The 20,898-nt window shown below is 47.5% G+C and overlaps 8 protein-coding genes across 8 annotated transcripts; 3 read left to right on the plus strand and 5 right to left on the minus strand.

The window, feature by feature from the left end:
• Window positions 1-1,995: 1,995 nt before the first annotated feature.
• Window positions 1,996-3,798, minus strand: C8Q69DRAFT_529975 (hypothetical protein; the record flags this gene model as incomplete). Its single annotated transcript, XM_028633712.1, has 2 exons — window positions 3,314-3,798; window positions 1,996-2,495 (listed from the first exon to the last, which is right to left on the minus strand). The coding sequence occupies exons 1-2, from the start codon at window positions 3,666-3,668 to the stop codon at window positions 1,996-1,998; spliced, it is 855 nt and encodes a 284-aa protein (XP_028483058.1). The 5' UTR covers window positions 3,669-3,798.
• A 1,047-nt stretch (window positions 3,799-4,845) lies between these two features.
• On the minus strand, window positions 4,846-6,561 carry C8Q69DRAFT_513762 (putative prenyltransferase; the record flags this gene model as incomplete). Its single annotated transcript, XM_028633323.1, has 2 exons — window positions 4,846-6,199; window positions 6,337-6,561. The coding sequence occupies 2 exons, from the start codon at window positions 6,559-6,561 to the stop codon at window positions 5,219-5,221; spliced, it is 1,206 nt and encodes a 401-aa protein (XP_028483059.1). The 3' UTR covers window positions 4,846-5,218.
• Window positions 6,562-8,879: 2,318 nt separating this feature from the next.
• On the plus strand, window positions 8,880-10,151 carry C8Q69DRAFT_476273 (Ribonuclease/ribotoxin). Its single transcript, XM_028631252.1, has 3 exons — window positions 8,880-9,365; window positions 9,445-9,460; window positions 9,578-10,151. The coding sequence occupies exons 1-3, from the start codon at window positions 9,336-9,338 to the stop codon at window positions 9,997-9,999; spliced, it is 468 nt and encodes a 155-aa protein (XP_028483060.1). The 5' UTR covers window positions 8,880-9,335; the 3' UTR covers window positions 10,000-10,151.
• C8Q69DRAFT_476276 (putative glycerol-3-phosphate acyltransferase Sct1) lies at window positions 10,152-13,244 on the minus strand. The gene is made up of 5 exons (XM_028631253.1): window positions 12,906-13,244; window positions 12,658-12,831; window positions 11,970-12,567; window positions 11,634-11,902; window positions 10,152-11,583 (listed from the first exon to the last, which is right to left on the minus strand). Exons 2-5 carry the CDS (start codon window positions 12,829-12,831, stop codon window positions 10,384-10,386), a joined length of 2,241 nt encoding a protein of 746 aa, XP_028483061.1. The 5' UTR covers window positions 12,906-13,244; the 3' UTR covers window positions 10,152-10,383.
• Window positions 13,245-14,153: 909 nt separating this feature from the next.
• Window positions 14,154-15,755, minus strand: C8Q69DRAFT_446906 (hypothetical protein; the record flags this gene model as incomplete). Its single annotated transcript, XM_028629168.1, has 1 exon — window positions 14,154-15,755. One exon carries the CDS (start codon window positions 15,753-15,755, stop codon window positions 14,154-14,156), a length of 1,602 nt encoding a protein of 533 aa, XP_028483062.1.
• A 600-nt stretch (window positions 15,756-16,355) lies between these two features.
• Window positions 16,356-16,985, plus strand: C8Q69DRAFT_476284 (hypothetical protein). The gene has a single exon (XM_028631254.1). It carries the CDS (start codon window positions 16,373-16,375, stop codon window positions 16,892-16,894), a length of 522 nt encoding a protein of 173 aa, XP_028483063.1. The 5' UTR covers window positions 16,356-16,372; the 3' UTR covers window positions 16,895-16,985.
• Window positions 16,986-17,103: 118 nt separating this feature from the next.
• Window positions 17,104-18,621, plus strand: C8Q69DRAFT_476285 (hypothetical protein). The gene has a single exon (XM_028631255.1). It carries the CDS (start codon window positions 17,428-17,430, stop codon window positions 18,577-18,579), a length of 1,152 nt encoding a protein of 383 aa, XP_028483064.1. The 5' UTR covers window positions 17,104-17,427; the 3' UTR covers window positions 18,580-18,621.
• A 23-nt stretch (window positions 18,622-18,644) lies between these two features.
• On the minus strand, window positions 18,645-19,809 carry C8Q69DRAFT_513770 (hypothetical protein; the record flags this gene model as incomplete). Its single annotated transcript, XM_028633324.1, has 2 exons — window positions 18,645-19,280; window positions 19,336-19,809. 2 exons carry the CDS (start codon window positions 19,807-19,809, stop codon window positions 18,795-18,797), a joined length of 960 nt encoding a protein of 319 aa, XP_028483065.1. The 3' UTR covers window positions 18,645-18,794.
• Window positions 19,810-20,898: the final 1,089 nt, after the last annotated feature.

Raw genomic sequence — 20,898 nt, forward strand, 5'->3', positions numbered from 1 at the left:
ATTCAGAAAGAAGTCCTATCACACATTTAATGATAGGAGAAGTTACCAATATCTAATAACACAACCAATGGCCCCCTATAGTGCGGGAGACCTCTACTTTCCCAGTCAAGCTCCCGATCTCCATGCTCGTGAAGAAAATTCCTATTACAGTTCTTCAAAGTATCAATGAGCGCATGAACGAGATCGTCTCCTTTCGCGAGCCGGTCTGGGAACTCCTCCACGTGTCGTATGTGGTCAGCTTTAACGGAGAGATGGTGTCATCGAGATTTCGGCCCCAATAGCCTAAGTCTGGCTCTTTGCTCTCCTCGTTATAGAGGTAGTGGGGGTGGTAGGGTACCGACAGCGGGAAGAAGCATGGTTTCGAAGTGATAGGTTCGATGAGGGTACTATAGGAGATGGCAAAGCCGAAACTTATAATCTTTAGATGGCCTGACAAAAGTAGAGAGAGAAATGTTAAAATGAGCTTGTCATGAAGAACCTGAAGTAACTCGTAATTTTGAATTGCTCGTTTGAGCATCATAAGTACGACTGCTAAGACCGTTAGTACTTAAGCAGTTGCTCAGGTCATCTGCAACCACACTTGATACTGAGGTTATAATCAACAGTCCCCATGACAGCAAGGCAGACGGGAGGCGGAGACAGGACAGGCGCAACAGGAACAGAGACAGGAACCGGCGCGGAGCCAGGGGCGGCAACAAGCACCAAGGCAGGGGAACCGTCTCGACGGACAGGCGCACCAAGAACTGAACATCGGCCGGGGCCGAAACAGCTGGGGTTTCCCCAGTGGCTTCCCCAGAGGTGTCACAGTGGGTTGTTATTATTTTCCTTGGTAAAGGCTGTAAGTAGTCTATCGACATAGGGGCGAGGATCGCGTCTATAGAGGCATAGGGTAAGTATGCCGCTGCGGAGGATGGAGTTAAGATATGCCCTTAAACTGTCGACCTCAGCGGATTGGTCGCTGTATATTCTGGTGTTGAATAGATTGTAGGCATGTTTTTGGGTGTTGTAAAGTTTAATCACCAACTTCCAGAGCAGATTGGTGCGCATGGTTATTGATGTAACTGTCTGCACTTCTGATATAAGGTAGACAGTTCTCAGTGGTTATGAGGTTAATGTCTGCACGCCGGACGTGGTCCCTATAGAGGAACAGCGAGGCTTAGGTATATTGCAGAGCTTTATCCTCTCTAAATGCTGCTGTGCCCGCAGTCCAGCAGATTATGAAGCATAGACAGAATACAGACCCATGGCTGGGAAGTTTGTCCACAACCAGCCTCAACTTCAGACCTGATGCGGTTGAGGTGAAATTGCAATAGTTCCGGTGAACAGAGGCTGCAATGATCGATGGAAAGGAGATTCCGTTCCTTGAACTTTTGGAATCCTTTTCACTCATTGTGACATACTCAGAATTCGGACCGGGGATTCAAGTCAGAGAAGCCTGTCGAATGAAAATCTCCGTTCTGTCCGCTGCTTCAGCAGCTTAAGCGCGCTATTTAATGTCAGCATATGCAGAGTATATGACCTCTATAACTTACTTTTCTCCTGCAATTATCTCTGAGTGATGTTTCTTGCATTCGGATTCTCAGCTGCTGTCAGTAGTTCTGACCATCATTCGCATCCCAAGGTATGTACAATTCGCACTCCCAGTGGCCATGGCCGCGTCTCTTGCACTAACTGCACTGGCTTCTGTTACGCTTCTATAGATCTATATTAAATCATATCCAGTCATGTGTTGATGGGAATAAGGTATATACGTACGGCTTTCTGGATCCCCGTAGGGCAACTAGACCACGCCATTATCGAAGCAGGAAGAACTTACCCAGGAGAAAACAAAGGCAGCCTTATACTGTCTCAGCTCCGCAAACCACATTTCATAAGATCCTTTGAGATCGTCTCGTGTTCTCTCCAGTCTGCCGTGGATACAGCAGATTCTCCTCTCTTCATTCGTGAGGCATTTCGGAAAGGAGGACATGACTATCTCTCGTGCCGTAAGGAAGGTCACATCTTGTTTTTATGTCTGTTGGCGAGCGTGGCTCTTTGCCTTTTTGCCGCTGTTGCCTTTTGCCCTGTCGTTTCCATCGGGAAGATCAGGTTCTTCCGGTGCGGTGCTGATAGCGCGGTGTAGATCGGTTGCATAGTCGGGTGAAAACAAGTATGAATCACACGACTGTATTGGGGCGGGATATCATTTCCAATCTTGCGCTTGCTGCCAAAAGGAATACAGGAGAACAATGTGCGACGTATCATACACATCCCCATAACCAGGCCGATCAAGACACCAGCAGCAAGGCTGTCAACATCAGGAGAAGCAATAAACTTCTCAATAGTAGAGTGACTTAGCCGAAGGATCGCTGCAGGATCGTCATAAGGGACTTGGAAATGTTCCCAGCTTATAACCACCTCAGTGATGCTACCCGTGTTGTAGTAATCCTTGATGGGACTGATAGAGCGGATTAGAGTGAAAAAGGCGTTCACTGAATTGTAGAAAGGCGTTGCGGCTTTTCCATCAACCGTGTTGTGACCATGGTGTCAGTCGAATACTTCTGTACCCCATCTGATGGGGGCTATATAGTCATTTCAGTAATCATCGCCTGTATCAGCGTATGCTATCTGAAAGCTCGAGATTTCCGTTGCCATCAAGCCTGTGTATGGCTGCAAGCTCACGATCTGTGAGTAGGAAGCCATATCGTGCCTTATGCTGGACCATATACCAGTTCACTTGCGCTAAGGCCTATCTGAACTCTTTCCTGTCTTGATTACTGCCATACTCTAGTAGTGTGGACCATTTCCATGATGGCTTTAAGTCTCCAGGGGCGCGATTGGGCCTAGTAGATGGTGGGTCCCGATATACTTGGAAAAAGGCCGTGTTAGGGGTAAATCCATCGCGTATAGCGGTTGCAAAATATGTATATGAACAGCTTCAGAGAAGAGAAGAGAAGTTTCAGAGAAGAGAAGACAGTATAAAGATAAAGATCTTCGCAATGAAGTTAGAAGTCGCTTTTACCAAAATGAATGATGTTTAGTGTGATGTGTAGGTCCATATGCGGCCGTTATAAAATGATAGCTGAAAGTACCTGTTGGCAGGTACGGAAATACCTCGAGGATATAATACTTGTAGACCCCTATCTGTGTATAGTTCCGATAATCCCATCTCGAGGACAACAATGAGAAAGAAAGTAGTTGCGCTGGACCTAATAAAGAGCCAGGCTACTTATAGGAATCAAACCAGCATAGGATAGTGTGAAAGTTCCATATACTAGTGTTAAATGATTAGCTGACAACGTTAACTATCGGAACAATATATAGAGCGACTTACTATCGCCGACTGCAATGACTCGTGATGCACTTTCGGGAACCGCTGCAGCACACAAGCAACCTCGATGTTTCCGTTGAGTTCTGCCTTCAGGAGTCTTAGCATGGGCTGCCACCGCCTGGCTCTGTTCGAGCAGAAGCTCGGACAGAGCAGCGCGGCGGTGCTGGCCCGCTTGCAGAACGGGTTTCTTAACTGACTCTGGCCATTCAGGGAGATGTATAAACATATCTTTCTCCGCCCCGTTTCTGGAGCGTGCAACACTCAGCGCCTCCTTGAACGCCGCCTCCAAGTTCGCGGCACTATCCGTATCGTCCTCAACAAAGGTCTTTAGGACTTTTTGAAAGTCATTCAAGTCCATGGTGGGAGTATAGGGGTCTCGTGTCTGAACTGTTAGGTCTAAGACCTCATTGTGCCAGGGATGGTTCTGGTGTGTGGTCTGCACAGCACTCAAAAAGCCCGGCTATTGCTGAAGGCCACCAGGAAACTCCAAATCGTGTATGGCGCTTGATTGTGTATGGTACGGGCTGGTTTCGAGATTCGGCGCCGGGGATTCGACTAACTTCTTCGGGTCGACATGAGGCATTTCGAGAGATTTGTTTTTCTAGACGATGAAGCATCCTGAGTTAGCAGGCTATCCTACTACAGATTATAGAGAGCGTGTACGGACTAAGGAGTGAGCAATGAGAGCTTAGCTTGAAGGCTAAGAGCAGGGCCAAATGATGAAGACGATTGCGTCGTCTATGTCCGTGGTACATTGTGTATAACTTATGATTGAGCACGACTCGGAATAATAGTTCATAAGACACAGTATAACTGCGAGGATAGATCAAGAAGAAGATAACAGACACTCCTGTGCAGACCAAGTCCGTTCCACTATAATACGATTCACAAATTTCATCACTGCAGACAGTAGAAAGGTCATCGATACATAGAGACAACCCGTTGAAGACGGTGGCCTTCAAATATGCGTTCAATATCACTAAATATACTAGAGGCTATATCGGAAGAAATATCTTCTAGATCCGACACTACTTCGTCTTTATCGGCCGTTTATGGATTGTTCAATGAACATGGAAGTAAGTTCTGCTTGCTGCTGTTTTAAGAAGTGGGAAGGACGAGAGAAGCAAGGGAAGAGAAGGGGGGGGGTAATACTACGAAGATAAGTGCCGATTCCATCTTCTTCTCCCTTGTGAATGTCATCATAAGGGGAATGGACTTTCCGGCTGAATCAATTACCCACGCCAGCAATTCATCTCCATCTAATGGTGGGGTTTCCGTGAACAAAGATGGTAAATGAATGTCGGGTTTCAATCTGGCAAGGTTCTACCGTCGGAATACTCCGATATGTAGAGTTTTCTCAATCAATTCAATGCTGCACTCTTTGGTGAAGCAGTTGCGCCATGTTTAGGATACTACTACAGAATCAGCTGGTGAATGATCATGGTTATGAGGTCTGGAGTACTCCCGAGCTGAGGACCGTTACGTATCTACTTACACCACGCAGAGTGGTACTTAGTTTTAAGTAAAAAAGTAGATAAGTTCGCCTAGCAATTTTGGACTGTCGGCTTCCTCATTGTGGCGCAATCCGCCCGAATGACTATCTACAAAGCAGATAAAAGTGATTTCGGAGGGAAAAGATCTCGATTTACATGCTGGTAGTATATTACTGGGAACCGACATGAAAAAGTTAGACAAACGAAATCATGCCCCTGTTGTCTTGCTGACAGTGATGCTTTGAGCAGTGGTATGATGATGCTGAGAAGGATAATAATAATGATAAACCGCCGACCTGCGCGAGCAAAAAGTCCACATAACCCCATACACCGTTGCTACATATAAAATGAAACGAAAACGATTGACTTGTTGCAATGGGAAAGCAAGGACTCGGGAACTGCCATCTATAGACGGCTACCGGGCCTTGATTTTAGAGCCTTTGCTGGCTGCTGTTGCGATCGCATCGTCGTCAGAGACCTCGGACAGATCAGTCTCGAGTCCTTCCTCTACCTCTGCCTTTCCCTTTCTCATCTTGGTGATGCGTCGCTGCCAGCCCCACAGAACAGGCAGGAAGTGCCAAAGATCGAACTCTGGCCACAGGACCTCTAGAAAGACGATCTCTGTGTTCTGGTGACATTGCCATAGCATAAAATCACTCAGGCGCTCCACACCGGACGTGCGAATGAGCAGGTCCAGCGGCGGATCATCCTTGGTAAACATATGGTCTGTAAGAGTTTGGGGCGTGATAGTCTCTGGTGAAACATACACAGCTGTCTCCAAATCAGAGCCTTTACCGGAATTGGCCTCTTGCTGGCCCGAAACGAGATGCAGCGTCGTGGAGGATGAGAACGAGGATGCGGACTCGTAGATAGTCTCTTGGGCGAGATCGCGCTTGGTGTCTTCTTGAGAGGACGTGGATGAAGAGGATTCAGCGTCGCTATTTTGATCTTGCCCTTTGGAATTGAGAGCATGTGCGCGGATGTTGAATGCAATATGAGACTCTGAGAAGGGAGTGCGCGGGCTTTGAGCGGAACGGACGGGATCTAGGGGCTTGCTGTAGTCGACAACGGTGTCTCGGATAGCAGACGTAATTTCGTCTCTCGACGTATACGGGAAGCAGATATTCAGAATCCGGTCTCCGTTGCGACTGGTCAGTTCAACAGCCCGGTCGACAGCCGCGAGGACGTCCGGCTTGAGCATCTCTCGTCGACCCAGGACCCGAACCTTAGCTCCGTAGCGGTCGAGGAGGTCTCCATGCTGTGCTAATTGCGACAGCTTTATCTTGGCAATATCCATCAATGCGTCGACTTCGAACTTTGAGCGCTTGAAGTTCTCGATACTGAATGCGTATATAGTTACCACCTTCACACCGCTTTTATAGCACACTTCAAGGATCTAAGTAGTAGGGATTGTCAGCGCAGGCCAAATAAATTATACAAAGGTCGGATTTCGAGAATTCGACCATCCTTTGCACGCTCTGCAAGAAAAAAGAAATTCTTGTACGGTAGCAAGGGCGACAAGGACCAACTCACTCTTGCTAGTGATTCAAACCCCAGATTGTGACCTTCGACTGTCTCGATGCGGTGACTCCTAGCAAATCTTCGATTCCCATCCATCACAAATGCAACATGTTGTGGGACAGGGCCCTGCTTGACAGCGCCGATCAACAGTTCCCGGAGGTTGGAAAGCAGAAACTCGATAGGCGGGGAGGCTAGAAACCATTTTCGCAGCTGCGACAGATGCAGAGAGGCAGCCATTGTGTTGAATAAAATATAGAGACGATGCTATTGCTTCAAGGGCGACGTTCGACGAGCGGTGTGCGCTGAAGAAGGTAATGGAAGGACGGAATAAAGAGGTAGGAAGTGATGCAGGCAGTTGCGTACACAGCTCCGTGCAATTGGATTGAGCGCTGCTTTCTTCACCAAGAGCTATAGTGAATCTGAGTGATTGTAATTATCTCTAGACAACAACTGTCTGCTGGAGTAGTATTAGGTCGGGCGAGTCGGAGAAATCACGCGAGATGGGACGGAAAGAAAAGGTCGACGGAAGGGACCGTAACGATGGCTAGCAGAAAAACCAAGGTAAAAAGCGCTATGCCAGTATAACGGAGGAAAAGGGATTGACTGCTAAATAGAAGATATTCGAGGAGCGTCCATCCGTTGATGGAGCTGGGATCTCGAGGGCTGGTTGATGTCGAGCAGCGCAAGTGTGAGGCTGATGGATGATGTACCGCCGTTTCGGAGCGTCACTACGTGTTCCTTCTACGGTCTCGGCTCGACGTCAGCTGCCGCGCTGCTCGTCTTTGAATTTAACACGAGAACGAGGTCATGGGGACTGGTTTTCCTTTACATATAAAATGTGAGTACCTGCGAATTTGACGCTGAAGGCATTTTCATGTCATTTCCATCACTTTACTATCGTCTACCCACGTGACTTTCCGGTCCCTCCCAGCGTCATCTCGACATTCAACGTCCAACAGGTAACATTCGTTTCTGAGAGGTTCTGGTTCCAGGTCATGATATGGATGATGGATGTTCCTGCAGATGAGGTTGTGCGGAGGGAGGGACAATACTTGCTGGAATAGTTTCTTGAGGTCTGGTCGACACCGCATTGGACATGCAGAGGAGTGGCTGTATTCCAAAGCACATGTAGTTGGTGTATCCCGAGAAAGAGAAGCTGCCACAGTCTGCTTGCTGCCTTGTCCACTATCGTAGTACGTACTAACAAACATCGGAAGCCTTGGAGGTACATACATAGTAAGTAGTCCTGCCAGGATCTTAATAATGGTTACACTAGTTTACTTAGATACTGAAGCTCAAAGCCGGCGTTGCTGATGCTCAGACGCCACGGCCCTGTGGCAGGCTCCTGCATGGTGTGTAATTATGTGATCTGCTTTACATGTGAGCATGGAAACACCAAGGTGGTGTTCTGAAGTTGGTACGTACCTCTGAGTGCTATAGGAACAGGTTCGCTTTTTTATCCTCGAGATACGACCGTGGATTATTCGCGTGACTCGAACGCGATGCCTTTCAGCTAGCTAATGGGAATCATAACCATTCTACACACGCAATTTTAGCTATAATTTTGATTTGGGATCTTCATTAGACTGCAACTAAGATCTAGAATAGCACACTACCTGGTTTGATCTAGGTCTTTTCATGTGAAAACCACAGAGTGCAGACAACAGAGCGCTCTAATTCTAAACGGCAGTAGTAGTTATCAGACGATCTCTCTCTCTCTCCAACTAACTGCGATGCATAGTTATGAAACACTTCTTCCCCATTAGTGTCCCCTAATGAGAAAGGCATAGATAAGAATAGTATCACCTCGGTAAAGGATGCTGCTATATGAAGCCATCCAGAGGATTGTGAACGATCGGGAATTCAGTATTATGATATAGAAGGCCGAAATTAGTCTTCGCTTGGCTAGTGAAGGTCAATAGTAATACATATTAATACATATTTGTCTTGGTTGGCCTCCTTTTAAACCATGGTCGACTTTAGTTCTGGCTACATACACTTATGTTGATAGAGAATAAAATCATGATATACTTACTTCGTAGATATTGCCCAAGAATCAATCTTTACTGGTTCCTAGGCATGAACCTGTGAATAAACAATAAAAACCATTTGAGCACCAGAACCAAACCGGATGGAGTGTGATCCCTATACCAAGCTTCTATTCCGGACTCCAATCCTTGACAGTTACATCTTTCAAGCACTAAATAACAGCCGACATGATTTGTGCCCGGTTATCAATTCCGCTCGGGTGGCTTCAGCGGGCCGCTCCCCTTGTGCCAAGGCCTCAATCTGTACTACAATTACATGGCCCCAAAATCGCCTCTATCTCTCTCCGATATAAAACCGAAGAGTAACTTATCCGGGATTTCCCTTAGACTATCCCTCTCACAGGGAAGTAGTAACTAGAGAAACTGGCGTCGTAATGCAGTTACGTAGCTCTCATGTCCGAACCTAGCTAGCTAAGCTCTGAAACTTACGATTCAAGCTTCTGATGAATCGAGGCACCGACTCGGATCTAATGCAACCTGCAACCTGCAACCTAAAAAAAAGGCGAGCATTCATCAGCCGATGGCGCAGACATAAAATCATAGTCTAGCCCCCCCCTCCCCTCATCTAGATCATTCTCTCTCATCCAATTGATTGAGAATGTGTCTGGGTTGGTAGGGATTTAGGACACCTTCAGGGATACATACTATGGAGTTATCTTCTATCCATTGCAGGGTTTGATTGATAGCGATTCAGCTCCTAAGAGGAGGGATTGAAATGTGATATAGCATCATCAGACGGTATGTCAACGCCAATTATCAGGCGTAGATATGGTCGAGCTAGGATGGTAGTGTGATAGGAAATGACGTCGGTAAATACCTAGAGGGAATTAACTGGGCTTCTTGAGCTATAAGATATGGGGTTTTTGTTCTGCTGATATTCTCGTTATTCTTTTGCATCGAGCAATTCCTAGAACCAACCCCTTGACTTAATTGAGTGAAGTTATTGTAGTATCTGCTACAATCATGTCTGCTGAGATCTACTACCTGCCCTCGGTAAGTTGGTACCAATACGCAGAAAGAGTTACTTATCACCCCACGTTTCGCTATCGCTGACCCAATACTTAAATCGCAGGGCTGCAACTGCGATGGTAAGTGATTTCAACAGCAAAACACAACAAGAGGGCAAGAAGAAAGAACTAGACTCGAGATCTATCATCCAACTATCCAAAACATGCATAACTAACTAACAACTGAACTTCTCACAGGAACCGGCTACACTCGCACCGACATCCAAAATGCCGCCGATAAAGCCCTCTTTCTAGCCTCTCAGCACCAAACTCTAGGTCGCGACAAATATCCTCATGCCTACAACGACTACGAACATTTCAGCTTCAAGCACGCTCAGAAGCCCTATCTCGAATTTCCCATCGAGCGAAACGGAAAGACCTACGATGGCGGTTCTCCTGGTGCCGACCGCGTCGTGATCGGTAGTATTGCCGAGGACTATTCCAGCGCGGTCTTTTGCGCTGTTATTACTCATGATGGGTCGACGAATAATGGATTTACGGAATGTCAGGATGACACGATGAATGTGCGGGGTAAGGGCAAGTATGAGCCCAGCGAGAGCGAGTACGACAAGAAGCATCATCATCACCACCGGAAGCTGTTAGACAGAATCGATTTGTAAGGGTCGTGGGGATGCTGGGGAATTCGCTGTGAAAATGACTTATTACGGACTTTTATGAACCTAGTCCGGAGGCTGAAGGAGCTCCAGAGTAACAGAATATAGGGGGCTATGCACGTTGAACTAGAATAAACTTGCAAATTTAAGATCAATTAATCTCTCCCTCTGCTGGTTATGACACGATCCCTAAAACTCAAGAGGTATCGGATTTCAATATTTCTTCAACCATCCAAACATCATCAGCGTAAGCTACCGCATTTACATAGAACGCCGAACACCACCGCTATGACTTGAGCGCAAGGAAATGTTTCCCCGAAACTCAAAAAGTAGAAGTGTGAAACAGTACAAGCAGCGGTAGGAAATTTTGACACGCTCTGCCAGAACCCATTAGATATCTTTTTTGCCTTCTTCGCTTGGCGGCGTGTCTGTCCCGGAACTTGCCAACTCCCAGCCGGCATCCTCGCTGCGTCTGCGCCTCCGCTGGCCACGCTCTCTCATGGCATCGCGGATCTTCATGCTCACGTCCTCAAAGTTATCCTTTGTGGTGAATGCCTTCAATTGGTGACCGGAAGACCCAGGCCGGCCGCCCCTAGAACTGCTGCGGCTGCGGCTGCGGCTAGGCGGGCGTGTCGAGAAGAAACCAATATGAGAGAAGTTATGGAAAGACTCGTTCCTCGGGAGAGGTTCTTGTGACACGGTTCCTTCCCCGATGTCACCAGTGGTAGCACTCCTCTTGATCGTAGGTACATTGGGCAATCGGCGGTCCGGTCTCTCCACATCAAGCCTGTGATCACCGTGGGAGTCACGGAAGGGGTCTGCTACAATACGCGCAGCATCGAAGTCGGGGAACAGCTCAGGACCCAGCGTATTGATGAGATCCGTGACTTGCCGGGAAAGTTCTTCTCGTCGCTGTCGGAGTCTCACCAAGGTGTTCGCAGATGTCGGGTTAAGGGATAAGACGAGAGGCCGTATGGACTTGAGGATATCCATGCCAATCTCACCGATTCGCAGAGCTGCGAATGTTATCGACGGGAAGAGGACGACCCCAATAAGAACAACAAGCCACAACGGGACCCATTCCGGCACATATCCTTGAATACGGTTCCGATATGTCCAGTATGTAAACATGGTGGTGTAAAACGCATAGAGAGCTGGAGCAAACGCCAACCCGACGAGGAGCTTCCAGGTCGCCATCACGTCACGACCTTGTAGCTTGACTGTAGATGCTGCCAGAGCCTCCTTGGATTTCTTCGCTGAAATTACTTTCGTGGCCACGAAGACGGGAGCAAACAGAAGTAAACCAGGCAACGTGCCGATAGCCATGATGGCGATCTTGATCAGACGATAGAACAGAGTGAAGACCACCTGGAGGATCGAGAACTTTGCATACTGGACTTGATGGTCACGAATGCCAAGGAGGCGCAACTGTTTGTTATAATCCGCAACGCCTTTTCTCAAGTTCACAACCCGTGGATCATCCTGGAAGTGCGTATAACCCTTAACGAGACGGCGATTAAGCTCGACCACCATTGGGAGAGGCATCTTCTTGCCTTTGGTGTTGTACAAGCGGCGCGCAGCTTGGATAACCTGGTCCCAGTTAGCGCCTAGTCCCAAAGTCCACTTCAGAGAGATCATACCATCAAAGTTTCATAATCCGGGCTAGTGACAGTGACTGCTAAGAGAGACTGATAGATCGTGTCCAACAACGCACTGACGGCTTCACGTCGCTCTCCTCTCTTGTATTGGTCGACCATCTCCCGTGGAATCTCAATGGGGTTTCCAAACTCGACCACGGCCCTGGAACGAAACTTGTGCGCGTGGAAATAATTCATTCCGCAAGGTACAATCTTCAAGCCACAATCAGGATCCTCCGCGAGGGTACCAAGTGCCATGAGGGCCACACCAGCTGTAAATCAAAGATCAGTAAGAGCTATCTTGGCGAGAGTAAACCGTTAAAACGTGGCGAAACGTACCCTTCAGTGGAAGCAGCTGCGGACGATCATGACTACCGCCCTCGGGAAAGATACCGACACAACCACCTGCACGGAGCCTGGCAAATACTGCTTCGTAGACCGCAGACTGATCCACATGAGGAGCAACCTTGAACTTCGTCCCTTTGAACTCCGAGATGTCTTGGCCAGACTTATCATCCGTGGACTTTCCATCATCTGTGATATCGTTCTTGCCTGTCAATTGGAACAGAGCGTCTGGGTGCGTGAATGGTTTCTTAATGACAAGTTCCTCCGGTCCGCGGATTTCTGCAATATGTGCGGTGTGTGCTGTGCCATTGATCGTGGGCAAAGTGATGGTTCCCTCTCGCTCGTACTCGGGTGCTTCGAAGTTGGTGCCGATTCCTCGGATTAAGGTAGGTTGGTTGACGGGGTCCGGCATATAGATGGTGCCCTGACCAGGCTTCATGCTGTCCATTGCTCTAGCTACCGGCACTGCACCGATTCCTCTCGACAATAGTCCAATGAACTTCCGTTTGAAGGACTTCTCCGCAATGAGCCATGAGATGCGACGATGCGCTTCACTGCGGACCACACGCATCAGGATCAAGGAATCGACAAACTGGTGGATTTGAGGTCAGCAATTCTAGTTTTCACATATAGCCACGTCGAAACTAAATTATTGCTGCTTGGGGCGAGGAGGAATATCTACCTGGTTCGCATGAGGAGCCGCAACAATGATCATGGGTCCTCTTCTGGGGATCTTCCACGAACCCCGTGGATGGACCTCCCGGAAGAAAAGATCCACGAGTACGGAGAATGTCCATAGCACAAGATCATACACCCAGCCAATCTGGCGTGGGATGTACGGTTGTTTCTTCGCCATCTTGAGGTGATAACGTTATAAACTTCAGCAGGCTGCCAGCATCCGTACGAGCGTGCAAACAGGCAACTACTGACAGACTCGCGCCCACAGTGCTCCCCCGGATGCTATGTGTGGGTTGATATAGTCTGGTAATACACCGGTGAGGGCGAGCGCAGGCGCAGATGGCGTTATCTCTGCTGTGAAAAAAAGAAGTATGATCGATCAGCCTAAGCTCTGGTCACGTCATAAGCGCGATCTGACGTATTCCCAACTTACCTGAGACACAATTGGCAGCAATCAGAAGACGTGCTTCCAGCGAGAGATGGGATCTGGACGATCAGCTCATCAAGAGAGCTAATCAATCTTGCAGAATTGCTGTTGTGGGAGCGACGGTCCAGCGGAGAAGACGCGCGCTTGGTGAGAGGAAAAAGTAACTGGTGGTGGGGGGCGAGAAGTAGTTAGTAGTAGAAGCCGCCTGTCGCCGGCCGCTGTGACACTGCGACGCTGCGACGTTTCTAGAAAACCCGATCGATCTTACAGGCGCTCACCCGACTGTCAAACTACTAGACTCGGAGCATCAACCCCAGATAGATGGATAGACGACTGGAAAGATCGAAACTGTTGGGACCGATCTGCCGCAGCCCCAGGCGTTTTCCGGATACGCATAGCTCGGTTTAGCTTCGTTCCGCTCATCCATGGATGATAGTCACTGCATCGACTGGGCGAACCACTGAAACACCCCGGATTTCTGTCTCCAGCGCGGGGCATTTTGTCAGCGAGATAGACGAAGGAACTAACTTGGAATCGACAGATTGCGGGGAGTGCAAAAAAGTCACAGCTGATCGATGACTCTAAATGAGAGCTTCGCTAGTTGCGCTGTCGCATGACAATCGACACATTATACATAATATGACAGGCAGATCAGCATCCCGCAGTATGCTAGTGAACATTATTAATGAACCTTGCATTGCTGCTAAGCGAGCATATTCTTGCTAGCTGCATGGCTGTGTCCCAACATTTCTTTGACAGTCATCTACGGAGTACTGGCGCAAGTTTACGGAGTTATTCGAGTCTGACATACGGCGTACTGAGTGATAGCGATGCATTCAAAATACGATGCGAAAGAGAGCGCCCCATTCCACGCCAGCCATGTCGCAAGAATGTTGTTGGCTTACTTCTGGGAGTGCGTTGGCGTTGGCGCCCTTGTCAGTTGGATCACCCTTTTCCTGTTGAAACGAACGAGTCCCATTGACAAGGACATGTCAACAAACAGTACGTATCTATAAATGGCTATGTACAGTGCATCCGTGGAGACGAAGAGCGGACCGCGGATTACCATGTTGTCATGGAAGGACCGGATCTTGCTTAGCCACATCTTGTACCTGCTGGAGTTGTTGTGCTAACAGCTCGTTCTTTTTCTCCCACGTGGCTCTCCACTCTTCATCGCGTTGTGCAATTGCTTGCTCAATATTTCGCTGACAATCCTGTTCAATGCGGCGCATCCGCTCAACCAGATGCCTGTCGCGGTCTTTCCAACGCTTTTCCCACATGTCCTCGACTTCATGTTGGGCACGGTGGATTTGGGTTTCTACGCTCTGCTCAAGGGCTGTCAGCCGTTGACGGAGGTCTTCGATTGTGAAGTCTCGTGCCCGCAGTTGTTGTCGGTAGACCTGATCAACCTCGTTCAGACGCTCACGCATAGCTGCGAGCTCTTTATCACGCTCGTGGAGTGCCCGCCGATGATCCCGATCAATGCTCCGGATTACCCGGGTGTAATGGATGCTGATGTCATTTTCAGTATCCATGGGAGGCGGCTCCGCTCCTGCATACCCTTCCTCTATGTGCACTGGGCTTCCCAGAGTCCCAACTGGTCGATCATTACTATTAACCGCAGTCTTGACATATAAAGACCGACCAGGAGCAGATGTCGACGCAGAATCACTCTTGACGGAGATAGCTGGAGATGGGATCCTACCTGTCGCAGCGAGTCTGACAAGAGATGGAGATGACGAAGAGCCTTTTGATGACATGGTACTCCCTGCATGTGGTCCTGCGGAGCGGGTGACACGGACTTGAGTAGACATAGGTATTTCCTCTCCATGTTCGGACAGACTTGGGGAACTCCTACTGAACCTTCCTCCTGAGAGGGTTGTAAATATCCTGGGGAGCTGGGCGCCCGTTTTGCGGCGAATAGTATTTATAGGAGTTGACTGTAGAAAATCCCCAAGGTTGCCATAAGAGAGGGAGCGCCTCGTCGCCGGAGAAGTTCTTAATGTTTCACGGGACGTATCGATAGAATTGCTTCTCCGTGCCACATAAAAATTCCCCCTCTCATAATCTAGACCAACGGCTGGCTGGTCTCTCGTGGTCAAGCTTGAGGGCTCCGAGATAACACTGTTCGACTTTCTGTGCGCATGAGGCCTTCTGTCAGTTTGTAGACCAGAAAGCTGGCCCCACGTAGAATGAGACAGAGAGTAGCCCTGTGACTCATTACTTCGACCGTAGTCAGGGAGTTCAAAAGGCCGGCCAGTTGGAGTTGTAGGAGACGACAATTCAGAACCGTCAGAGTCCACATTTGGAGCATTAGCCACTTCAGCTATCGGAGGGGAATATGGCGGGAGACCATCATCGACACTGGTCACCCTTGAGCCGTCTCGATTTATATGGAAGGACCTGCCTCCCAGCACGAGATCGACACTCCGGGCACTCCGTGCATCTTCCTGGAGAGTATTGATGCTTATTCGCGTCCTTGTCGACACGATACTGGAAGCTCTGCTAGTTCGACCCGTAACAGGAATATGTGCATCCCGCGTTGGTTTTCGCATTGGAGTACGTTCCGAATCAACGACTGCGGCTGACAACGCGGGGGACTCAACGGTCGGGAATAAGACACTTCGTAGTCGTCTTTGTTCGTCTGACAGCTTTCTTTCTTCCATAGAGAACATATTGTCAGGATTGAAAAGAGCTCTCTATCTTGTCGTGTTGCAAGTGATGAGAAAAATCCCGATCATGAAAGAGCATATCCCATGAAACTCAGATCGCACCCAGAAACCTCAGTCTGACAAGCCCGCAGCGGCAAAAGAGAAAAGAAAACTCGAAAATGAAAATTAGAATGATTTTTTGTAGTGAGGCTGCAAAGCAAGGAGAAGTCCTATCAGTAAGTTTGGATGCGAGACTAGACTAATACGAGCACAACGGAGAGAGCATGGAACAAAAACCAAGCAGCATTCGCGAATTCAACAGAACATCAAGGCACTCCAGGATACAAACCGTATGCCAAATTGAACATTATACACAAGGCTAAAAGCCAGGTTGTCCTTGGAATTCTACTAGACGATAGAAGATGCTGACTTGTCCACAATGAATGTGGTTTGCTTTTTGGCAGGCAGCAAAGATAATATGTACGTGAGGGGCTGATGAGGCTGAGCGCCGAACAGCTCACAACCCGCGATCTTGTAATCTTGTTCATTGGTAGAAGTTTATCAACCCGACGATCTAGAGAATTGTAGAATTCGTAAAAAACAGAAATGCTTGGCAGCAATATTCTCAGCAAGGCGTTAATATGATTAATTCGAAATTTACGGTCGGTGTCACGTCGCATCTAGACTTGAGCATCCTCGGCCAATTAAATAGTCCTACGGGGCTATTTAGAGGTCCAATGGACCTGGCTAGAACTTCTTTTATTTTCTTTCTCTTTTTTAAGATATATATAAGCTATGTGTGCTATAATTCCTCAGCGCGAGGCAATCAATCTATAGTCTCGAATTTATGTCCCATTTTCAATGGAGAACGTCAGGGGACACAGGGAAATTATCGTGGATATTATGGGAGCCATTTGTTTGATAATAGCAGGTCTCTGATGGTATCGAAACTGCAGCCATGTTCGATTTACGGGGTCACTTCCACATTTCTCATTCTCCATATAAATACGTTGCTTCCATCCAGGATATCATCTGACTGTTTTCCATGTCTTCGGGGAAGCCTGAAACTTAGATGCAGTCAAATCATCGCTTGCAACAAATGCTTCAGACATCACCGATCGTATAGACCAGGAAAGCTTCTTTGCATAATAATTAGAAGCTAAATGTGCGTTTATATATAATCTATAGCTTAGACCCAAGTAAACACCTACTCAACCAGCTAGAAAGCTCAATCCACTATTTGCTTCCGTGCCGAGGATTCACAACTTGCCTGAAAATGCTGGCTCTCTGATCTTCTCTAGTGAATTCATGAGAACAGGCTTCAGTTCAGACGAATACTCGGCCGCCGGGCGGATTCATAATCACCATTGGTGTGTTGTACGGAGGGACCTTTTTCCAGGTCAGCTGAGGTACTTTTGACTATCTGATTACTATTAGTACCGATGTCCTACCCTTAGTTTTAAAATTTACTTGATCTCAGGGTACAGACTCCCATGAAAAGAGATATCTCTCTTTCATCCACTTCAATGACTGATATCAACGGATCAGGCCCACTGATCCGTTTAGCCCCGAGATTCAGAACTCACAAGTCTTCAGGGGCTTGAAAGGCGCATCGTCATACCTAAACAAGATTTCACAGTCACTGTGGTCCTTCTGCAATCAACGAGACATCAGACTATCATCGAACAAAGAGAACATGGATCCCTTTGACCGTCTCCCTTGGTTTGTGATCCGAGATATTCTCTGTCTCCTACCCGACCTCCCAACCCTGCACAGGCTTCATGATGCATCACCGGCAATAGCTGCCTTCCTTCGACATGAGAATGGACTCTTTTCCCAGATTGTGGAAACAATTATCTCCCAAGAGCGCGAGTTTGGTCTCCTGCCACAGGTTCAGGCATTACTACGCATACTTGTCTTCATATGGTGGCGGACTTTCCCTAGCGAATCCAATAGTGAGCTAAAAAGCGAGACTAATCCGCTACCGAGTTCATACAAAGATTTCTTTGAGCATATCCGTTCCACTGTGCAAGCGACGTTGAAAGACGGCGAGTGGTTTGAACCTTGGGACCTTGGTCCTAGCTATGCCGACGCACCTCTACCGAAGTCGACACCCTCCATCATTCTCTGTCGGCTCCTCGCTTTCTCTAGCAGGTTCCGTCAAATAATACATGTATACTTTCATGAGATGATCGCCCGCTGTATGGCACTCAAGCCTGGGTATGATCCGGACGATCTCCCATTTATGGACATTAAACCCGATAAACGCTGTTCGAGACTACCTGTCAAACCACACATGCCCAGAGATATTGGACCGCCATCTTGGATTGAAGAGCAGCGATTGTTACGATGTTTTATTCGCATATTTCTATTTTTGGAGCTCCAGCATGCGATTCGCACCCGCGGCCTCTATACTACGGAGAAAGCAGCGCTATCGGTACAAGAAGATAGCGTGGATAGCTTTTGGGACAAGATAATGGACATACCTGGTGAGAGATACCAAATGAACTCACTCATAGTATGGTTGGTTCGTGAAGCGGGGTCTGTGGACAGTATAGAGCACTGGATGATTTCTGCTTCCGTTTCAGAGACGCCAATTTACTGCTGCCCCAACTTGAGACCGCTGACACCAATCCAATTAAAGTGGCGGGAAACGAAACTGTATAAATTGGTTCAATATATTCCCTTTTGTCATCACAGCTACTATTGCATATTGCCTAATTTTCCCAATAACGGTTATCCTGAACATTCTGTCCTCTATCCACTCGGTGTCTTCTTCTGGGACGGAATTAGGGTCGAGGCTCTAGGATTTCTGCGAGAGAATCATAATCTTACCTTAGAAGCATAGTCTGCCCACTATTCTTCTTATTGGAAAAGAGTTGAAACTTATATCGTAATGAATTTATGCAATCTCATATGTTGGTCTCCCTCGATCATATCCTCCCATGATCCTTCTATCAAAGCCTCGCACTATGCAGACCTAGTCTGCCCATTGATGAATTTCCTTTCTAAGATGGCAGTGTCTTCGGACTTCACCATTAATACACTATAGGAGCTCCATACTCAGCTTTCAGGAACAGCGTCGATCTTCAGATAGAGTGCTGGCTGCCAATTCGCCCCGAACGTTGTAATCTTGGAGATTATTCTTCTGCCTAATTGCTGCTTGTGCTGGATTAACAGCCAGGCAACACCGCGCACATTTGGGGTATAGAGCAACGCATTGAACTCATCACTCTGGGGGTAGAATGATCTCCACATTGAAGGATCACGTAATTGATTCCAATCGTCCCAATCATCAGCTTTTCGCAGAACCCTTCGCATGATAGTTTGCGTATCACGATTTGTAATGGACTCTTGGAAAACGTGGTTCAGGTTCTGGACGTTCCCCTGCGCCATATGTTGCCATTGAAGGAAGGTCACGTCGGACCATTTTCTACATTTCGGGTACCTATCAAGGTTGGGAGTCGCATACTCAGGGCTATGAGCACTGTGCGAGATAATTACGCCGTCTTGGAGGTTATAGGCGCTTCCATACATAGCGCCAGTGGACTGATGAATAATTAGTATACGGGACATCAATGGATTGTATTAAAGATTACCATACCTGATATTCCTCGCCATCAACATTAACTGGGGTATACTGCTTAATCTCGATATAAATATTCTGTGCCGAATCTATGTTCAAAGCTCCGAATGCTGTGCGGAGGGCACGGTTGATGTCGTACAGGACGCCCGGCTGTGTCTGCGGCTCCCATCCCCAGGTATTCAAATCACCGTAGTCAACCCACGGGCTGTTAACGGGGACATCGGGCCGTATGTATTGACGAGCACCATCTTCAGTGGCTTGCATGGCACAGGAAAGAGCTGCACCATTTCGAACATATGTATCCCAGTCAATGAGGACTTTCGGGGCCACTGTCGTGTTATTGCTGAGAGCTCTTTCCCTAAGATGGCCATTTTGTTCTTCTTTATCGACATGGACAATAGATGATATTCGAGTAAGGGTAAAGAGAAAGGTTGCTAAGAGTAGTGCAAGGAATGATCGCCGAGGCAGATCTCTAGATAGTATTTCCATCATTTTGAAGTCGAATAGAGTCTCCTGGTGTTCAAAAAAAGAGACCAAGTATGCTTCAGCAATGAGTTCCAGTGACTGTATATCTCGAGTAGGTTTTACCCTTTATACAACGAGGGGGATGACTGCATCATACTCGAGAACAATAGGCTATGCAAGGTAGATACGCATCAGGAGATAGTACTACTGCTTTGATGTATCTCCCCGATACTAGAAGTATCAGTTCCCCGGCCGTGATACCAACCAGCCCACTCCCCGTACACACCCAATTTCGAACCCCTACTGGAACATAAGTACGATTTCATAATATCCTATCTGATTGGACGTGATGTATCATATTACTCGTTTCGATCGACATTATTCAAAGCGGGAACTGAAGAGACACAGACATAGGACTTTAGACGCACTCGTTATACTCTGTGCATGCTGATAAATGTCTTGTTATGTCAGGATCTAATCATTTGGTACGCATACGGATAATAATTTCTATTTCACGTACTTGGTTTTCATTACGTAGGAATCTTTATTAGCCCTGACTTAGGTCCTCGTTGGCTCTAATAAGACTCGAATTCATTGTTTTGTCAAAGAACAGAAAATGTCCCGCTGGTGCTTTTGTTCAACCTGATTCCTTAGTTCAGTAAGAGATGGCCTTCGTCTATGCTCCTTATTACCTTTACGGATAGACAGATCGTCTGGTTAGCGAAGCTAGTAGTTGCAGTTTCGAGTCAGTGCATTAAATGGTAATTATTCTGGCATACTTGTGACATATCCGGATGCGTTTCACGAGCTCGTGCAATGCACATACCATTTCTGTAAGCAGAGGTAGCTGCCATAGTCAGCACACGCAGGTAATGTCTATTTATAATCCCTTTACCAATCAAGTAAGCTACAGGGGTCTCTTAGAAAGACCGTACTTGTGCATGTACGTACTTTGTTTGTATTCATCTACCATGTTCAAGAAATCTGTTAGGGTGTGCAGGGAACAAAACATTCACGAGTGAACCTGTTGTGTCTCAGTACTTCGAAGCTATTCTGTATGTGACATGGCTCGGTTGACACCATACTGTTTCGGTAGTCAATCATCAGACATTTTCT

The sequence above is a fragment of the Paecilomyces variotii genome, assembly GCF_004022145.1.
Source record: "Paecilomyces variotii strain CBS 101075 chromosome Unknown C8Q69scaffold_10, whole genome shotgun sequence".
Classification (NCBI taxonomy): domain Eukaryota; kingdom Fungi; phylum Ascomycota; class Eurotiomycetes; order Eurotiales; family Thermoascaceae; genus Paecilomyces; species Paecilomyces variotii.